The sequence below is a fragment of the Sminthopsis crassicaudata genome, chromosome 3 (assembly GCF_048593235.1).
Source record: "Sminthopsis crassicaudata isolate SCR6 chromosome 3, ASM4859323v1, whole genome shotgun sequence".
NCBI classification, from domain to species: Eukaryota; Metazoa; Chordata; class Mammalia; order Dasyuromorphia; family Dasyuridae; genus Sminthopsis; species Sminthopsis crassicaudata.
The window spans coordinates 581,536,555-581,543,705 of NC_133619.1; the positions used below are offsets into that span (position 1 = coordinate 581,536,555).

Below are 7,151 nucleotides of genomic sequence, written 5' to 3' on the forward strand. Positions count from 1 at the left end.
ATATGATAGCTTGTATCTTTCAGAGAAAATTTTAGGAAATAACTGCTTTGCAGAGGCTGAGAGGGATTTATAGGATTTTGAATAACATTTTTTTCTTATTTACCTTAATTTTATTATTTTTCCAGGAGCATTTTCTTCATTTCCTATTCTCTTCAGACTAACTAAACATCAGAGAAAAATGCCTTCAAATGATTAACCTTCTGTAAGTCATCTGGGTAGGGGATTAAGAAAACAACTTATTTTTCTGTAAAGAATTGTTCTGAGGCAAGATGGGGGTACAACTCTGGAAGCCAATTTCAAATCTCAACCCCCTCTTTAATTGTCATACGATTCTAGAACTTAAAGCAAGGAGAGACAGCTGAAGTTTAAAATATCTTTAATATCTTTAAAATATAGTTTAAAATATCTTAATTTAGTTAAACTAAGTTTAGCCCAAAGAGGTAAAATGACTTAGCCAATATCACAATGGTAGTAAATATTAGAAAACAGAGTCAATACTAGAACTGAAATCTTGGAAATCTAAATGTCGGGTTCTTGATAACATAACAGCTTTATAATGCTTTTTCCTTTCAATTTTTATGAACTTAATTATTTATGTGTTATCTCTTCCATGAGAATGGGTGTGCCTTGAAGGTAGAAACTATTTTGCCCTTTTTTGCATTTCTAGTGCTTAGTATAGGAGCTGACACATAGAAAATGCTTCAGAAGCATCTATTAATTGTTGACTGTTTTCTACTGTAGTCTGCAACCCAGAGTCACCATCCCTTTTCTATATTTCACTACTATCAGTATACATAAATAAGTCATCTAAAGAGTGTTTGGATGTAAGAGTTTCCTTCTTTCTTATATCTTCTATTTTGATGCTATAACTAACTCAAACAGAACAAGTTTATTTTTGTTTGTTTGTTTTCCACATCAATTATTTCATTGACATGGAAAAGCATTGCTCACAAAACTCTCTCTAACAATGCCCATCAGCAACTCTTCTGTAAAATTACACAGGGATGTTAGGGTTAAAAGATGTATCCAGGGTCATTATTTTGTGCATGTCAAAAGAAGGTGTTGAACAGAGATCTTCCTGATTTCAAATCCAGCTCTACATATACTCAGTAAAGCTTTCCTCTTAGGGATAATATGATTTTTAATATAAATCTTTAAAAAGACATCAAAAGCTTCTTAATTCAGCTCTTTCACTTTACAGGTTAGAAAAATGAGGCCTAGGGATGTAAGCACTTTGCTCAGGGATATATCAGGAATAAACAAGAGATGCTAGATTTGCCTCAAAACACAGTCTTCTTCACTTATTTTGGTAATTATTTGTCAATTGAAAAGTCAATGGATAGAAACCTTGATTCCAATTAGATTATTTGTTTTTTTCACTTTGTGAGTTTTTTTCCATAGTTTTCATATTGATTGTTTCTTTTTTAAAAAATTAACAATAGCTTCTTTTCAAAATACATGCAGAGCTTATTTTCAACATTCACCCTTGCAAAAACCTTGTGTTCCAAAATTTTCTTCCTTCCTTACTCCAACCCCTCTTCTTGAGACAGCAAGTAATTCAATATATGTTAAACATGAGCAATTCTTCTATACAAATTTCTACATTTATCATGCTGCAAATGAAAAATTAGACTACAAAGGAAAAAAAAATGAGAAAGAAAAACAAAGCAAGCAAACAAGAAGAAGAAAGGTGAAAATACTTTGTTGTGACACACATTCAGTCCCCATGGTCCTCTTTTTAGATATAGATGTCTCTTTCCATCACAAGTCTATTAGAAATGGCCTGAATCACCTCATTATTGAAGAGAGCCAAGTCCATCAGAGTTGCACATCATAGACTTATTGTTGCTATGTACAATGTTTTTTTCATCCTACTCACTTTACTTAGCATCAGTTCATACAAATCTCTCCAGACCTTTCTAAAATCATCCTATTGATCATTTCTTATAGAGCAATAATATCCTATTGTATTAATATATCATAAACTCTTACATCAACTTATTCACTATTCCCCATTTGATAGGCATCTACTCAGTTTCCAATTTCTTGCCAATACAAAAAGAGCTGCTGTGAACATTTTGCGCATGTGGATCCTTTCCCATCTTTTAAGGTCTTTTTGGGATACAGATCTAATTGAGACACTACTAGATTAAAGGGTATGCAAAGTTTCCTATCCTTTGAGCATTGTTCCAAATTGCTCTCCAGAATGGTTGGATCAGTTCACAACTCCACTCACAATGAATTAGTGTCCCAGTTTTCCCACATCACCTCCAACATTTATCATTATCTTTTCCTATCATCTTAGTCAATCTAAGTGGTGTGTATTGATATCTCACCATTGTCTTAATTTGCATTTCCCTAATCAATAGTGATTGTAAGCATTTTTATTTTATGACTTTAAATGGCTTTAATTTCTAGATTTCAAAATTTTCTGTTCATATCCTTTGATCATTTATCAGTTGGAGAATTGCTTTTATTCTTATAATTTTGAGCCAATTCTCTCTATATGAAACTTGCAAGTGAAGATTTCCATTAGGTTGTTGGAAATGTAGAATTAGAGCTCAGGAGTGACTGGTGTTGGGGATACAGTTATTGCCATTTAGGGAGCAATAATGAGAATTACCAGGAAAAGAAACAGAAGCAGTTATAGAGAATCTTCTCAGAAGTAAAACTGGCTAGATTTTTCACTCTAAGTGCTACCTAAACAGGATTTCTTTGTGTGACATTTCTAAAAAGTGGTCTTGCAGTTTAGATATGAAGTTTAGAGAAAAAGAACCACCTATTTTCTGAAGCAACATATCCCACATTAATAAAGTTCCAGTAATTAAAAGTGAATTCTTTATGTTGAGAGGTATGTGCAGGACCAACCATGGCAGCAAATAGAAGAAGAGAAAAATCAACAGGATAAAATGTTTCTAAAAGATAAAAGAAGATTAAAAACTTAAAAAAGGGACTGAGGATTCAGACATAAGATCAATAATCATCTGTAAGGCAACAATTGTATAGAGCAGCAATGTAAGACAAATTGAAAAGACTTAAGGAGTGGATATACTATAAGGTAGTGAAGAAATGGGGCATAACTCAATATAAGAAAAGAAAGAAAAGTTATGACTGGACAATGGAAAGATGAATAGTGCTGATGATGGTTCTTATGCTGTTGTCTTAATAATTATTGTTGGACCAAGGTCCCAGAGAATATAGGTGAAGATATGCCCAAGTTATAGATGGTTTGGTCTAGGGTAGGGTTTAGATTTATGTTAGATTTAGAGTTAGGTTTCATATTTTGATGTAGGTTAGAAGTATAATTATAGTTAGCACAAAGAACATGGTGGTCGTTTTTCAGTTGACTGGATTTGATTGGATTGAATGAAGATTAGGTCTGACAGCAAACTAAGATATATTTTTAGGCTAAAGATTAGAATTGGATTTACAATTAAGTGAAGCATTAATGATAGATTAAGGCCTGGGGGGGTAAATTGGATATTAAGACTAGAATGAGAATTTCAAGTAGTATATTGAGTTTGAAGTTAAAAGTAAGATCACAAAATTATAGACTTGGAGCAGAAAAGGAGATCATCAAGCTGACAAATCATTATTTTACAAATGAGGAAACTGAGGCACAAAGAAAGTTAAAAACCTTTTCCAAGTTCACACATCTAGAAAGTACTTGACTCCATTCTATCTGGCCTTTCCCTTATGCTTTTTTTCTTATTTGTCTTTATGTTGGACTGGCTTCACTCATCTTTATTACTAGGATTTGAATTAATTTTTAGTTTCCGATTGTAATAGGTTTAAATGTAATGTTAATATTAGGTCCAGAATTGCAATTTTGCTTAGTATGAAGGATTTGAGATCAGTGTTCAGGTAAAGAATAAGACTTAGGAAAACTAGTATAGTTCCTACCCATTTAGGCCCCAAAGTAATACCGCCCAAATTTCATATTCATAGGGTACTTAAAGGTATTTAATTTGCTTGTTTTATAACAATTTAGCAAATAAATATGGCAAGTGTCAATTTCCTCATGTTACAGATGAGGAAACTGAGGCTTAAAAGTCAGTAAGTTGACTTTTCTGACATCACTTGCTAGGAGCAGCACAGATATGATTTCAACCAACTATCAGTGTTCTTGTTGAGAATATCACATTGCTACCCTAAAAAAGCAAGAAATAATGTACCTGGTCCATAAAATTGTGATGGTAACTTTCCTATAATATTCCTCAGTTTTCTAGGCTCATTCATACAGGAAGTTGTCTAGTATTAATTAATTAAGTAATAAAATTAGAATTAGAAAAAAAATAATGTAATGGTTATTTTTGTTATCATAGTATTAATGTTGAATTTTTTGTGGTAATAAAAATGTCAATATAATGAAAGATTTTCCTTAAAACTTTTTGTTGTTGTTCAGTTGTGTCCTATTTGGGGTTTTCTTGGCAAAAATACTGGAGTGATCTGTTATTTCCTTCTATAGCTCATTTTACAGATGAACAACTGAGGCAAAAAGAGTTAAGTAAATATCTGAGATCACATTTGAACTCAGGACTTCCTTATTGTAGGCAGTAAACTATCTCCACTGAACCACCTAGTTGTCCTTCCTTTATCATAGCTCAATGATATTGCTAATGCAATGCTATCTCCTTGCACTTTACAATTTAGGAAATTGAGGCTTATATGGGGCATAGAAATGATGTTATTATTTTCATAATTCATAAAAGACTTGAATCCTAGTCTCTAGTCTTCAAATTTAACATTATCTCTATCATATTTTATTGTCTCTCTAAGTCTGAATAACTCATACATAGTATCTTAAAATTTTAAACATTTTTGATAGTTTATAGACATCACCATGTGGAAAAGAATTTCTTTTTAATAGAAAAACAAAGAGAGAATAAAAATAGGCTAAAACTAACATCTTGGGGGGGAAATCCTGTGAAAATAGATGAAATATATTCCATACTCCCTTCCACATATATTTTTTGAGGAGTGGGAGGAGGAATTAAGGTTTAACAACTTGCCTAGGGTCACATAGCAAGTAAAGGTCTTAGGCCAGATTTGAATTTAGGTCCTCCTAACTCCAGGGCTGATGTTCTATCCACTATACCACCGAGCTGCTCTCCCTTCCAACTCTTAATGTATTTGAAATTTTGTTTTCTTCTTGGTGATTATATTAAAGAACTCAAGTAGCTTGAGATTAAAATTAGGGCTAGAGTTCTAGCTAGCAGTGAATTCAGAGATAGGATAAAGTTTAGAGATGAAATCAAAACTAGAAAGGGAATTAAGTTTATAATCCTGATTTGTTCAGAATTTTAGTTAGGGAATGAGACAGCTATCCCATTGATAGTGATCAGGATCAGTAATTAATATTATTATTAGTATTAATTAGTATGATTAATATAATAAACTAATAGTTTGGGTTTCAAAGTCTCTGACAATAGGCTTAATTTATTAACTTTGTATTCTAGATTTTCCTGGACTGGTCTGACTTCTACTGAATCTACTATCTTCATCATGTCATTTACTAATGGTAATGATACAAGCACCACCTACTTTATCTTAATTGGTCTTCCAGGTATAGAGGCAGCTCAATTTTGGCTGGCCTTTCCTCTGTGTTTTCTATACCTCATTGCTGTATTGGGCAATTTCACCATCATTTACATCATAAAAACAGAACAGAGTCTACATGAGCCTATGTACCTTTTCTTATGCATGCTCTCTACAATTGATATCCTTATCTCTACTTCCTCCATGCCCAAGATGTTGGCTATCTTCTGGTTCAATGACACGACCATCCAGTTTGATGCTTGCTTGGTACAGATGTTTTCGATCCATTCCCTTTCTGGCATGGAGTCCACTGTCCTCCTGGCCATGGCCTTTGACCGTTATGTAGCCATTTGCCACCCTTTGCACCATGCTGCTGTATTCACCCCACCCCGTATTTCCAAAATTGGTTTAGCAGCTGTGATTCGAGGGGCAGTCCTGATGGCTCCATTGCCCATCTTCATTAAGCGTCTTCCCTTTTGCCATTCTAACATCCTTTCTCATTCCTACTGCCTCCACCAGGATGTCATGAAATTAGCATGTGCTGACATCCGTATTAATGTAATCTATGGCCTCATTGTTATAATCTCTGCCATTGGTCTGGACTCAGTGCTCATATCCCTCTCATACTTATTCATCCTTAAGACTGTATTGGGCCTGACACGGGAGGCCCAATCCAAGGCCTTTAGCACCTGTGTGTCCCATGTCTGTGCAGTCTTTATCTTTTTTGTTCCCTTCATTGGCCTGTCTATGGTGCACCGCTTTGGCAAGAAGACAGGCTCTAACTTACACATTATCATGGCCAATGTGTACCTGATAGTACCTCCTGTATTAAACCCTATTGTTTATGGTGTGAAGACTAAGCAGATTCGTCAGAGAATTATACAGCATTTTCACTCAGCTACAGGCACTTCAGCCTAATAAGCCCAGGTCCTCTCACCACTTTTCCATTCTAAGGCACAGGTAATCTTCAGAATTTTACAGAAATATTGGACCAAAATTTTTCTTCTCCCTTGCAATCCCTAAAGTAAAGCTCTTGCAAAGTTTATACCATTAAGTATAGAAAGAAAGAAAAACACAAATTCAATGTTTTATCATTTCCAGAGCATTTATATTTCTTTGATCCCGTTTATTCTTCCAAATCCTGTGAGTTTAGGAGGGTAGATATTAATATTCTTGTTTTGCTAACATAAAAGTTAGAGTCAGAGAATGTAAATGGAATTCAATGTTCTTCAGTCAGAGCAGAGTCTAAAACTCATAATCTCCGAGGCTTCCAAACAAATGCTCCTTCTACCATTCCATATACAAAGTAAGATTTCTATGTACATTCTTCAAGAGGTTAAGAAAAGTTGCCTTTATCTGCTTATCATAGTTTGAAAAATTGTTTTTCTTATGCTTTTCTATGGGGAAGGGGAGTGGTTTGACATTTAAAGTTTCTAATAGTCTGGTCTAAATTTGCTTTCATAGGATTATTTCCCATCACTATTTTCAATCACTTCCTCTAATAACCTCTCCTTTAAGTGAAAATTTCTATTCCTCAAACTCATCAATTAATCTCTAACCTCCATACTTTTCATGGAGGATTCCTTATCCCTAGAATGTATAATCTTCTCATC

General features: G+C 33.9%; 1 protein-coding gene across 1 annotated transcript; it reads left to right on the plus strand.

The window, feature by feature from the left end:
- The first annotated feature begins 5,505 nt into the window (after nucleotides 1-5,505).
- LOC141559847 (olfactory receptor 51E1-like) lies at nucleotides 5,506-6,456 on the plus strand. Its single transcript, XM_074297504.1, has one exon. It carries the CDS (start codon nucleotides 5,506-5,508, stop codon nucleotides 6,454-6,456), a length of 951 nt encoding a protein of 316 aa, XP_074153605.1.
- Nucleotides 6,457-7,151: the final 695 nt, after the last annotated feature.

Excerpts from the sequence above, each read along its gene's own strand:
- LOC141559847 (XM_074297504.1), top strand. The coding sequence starts at position 5,506 with ATGTCATTTACTAATGGTAATGATACAAGCACCACCTACTTTATCTTA.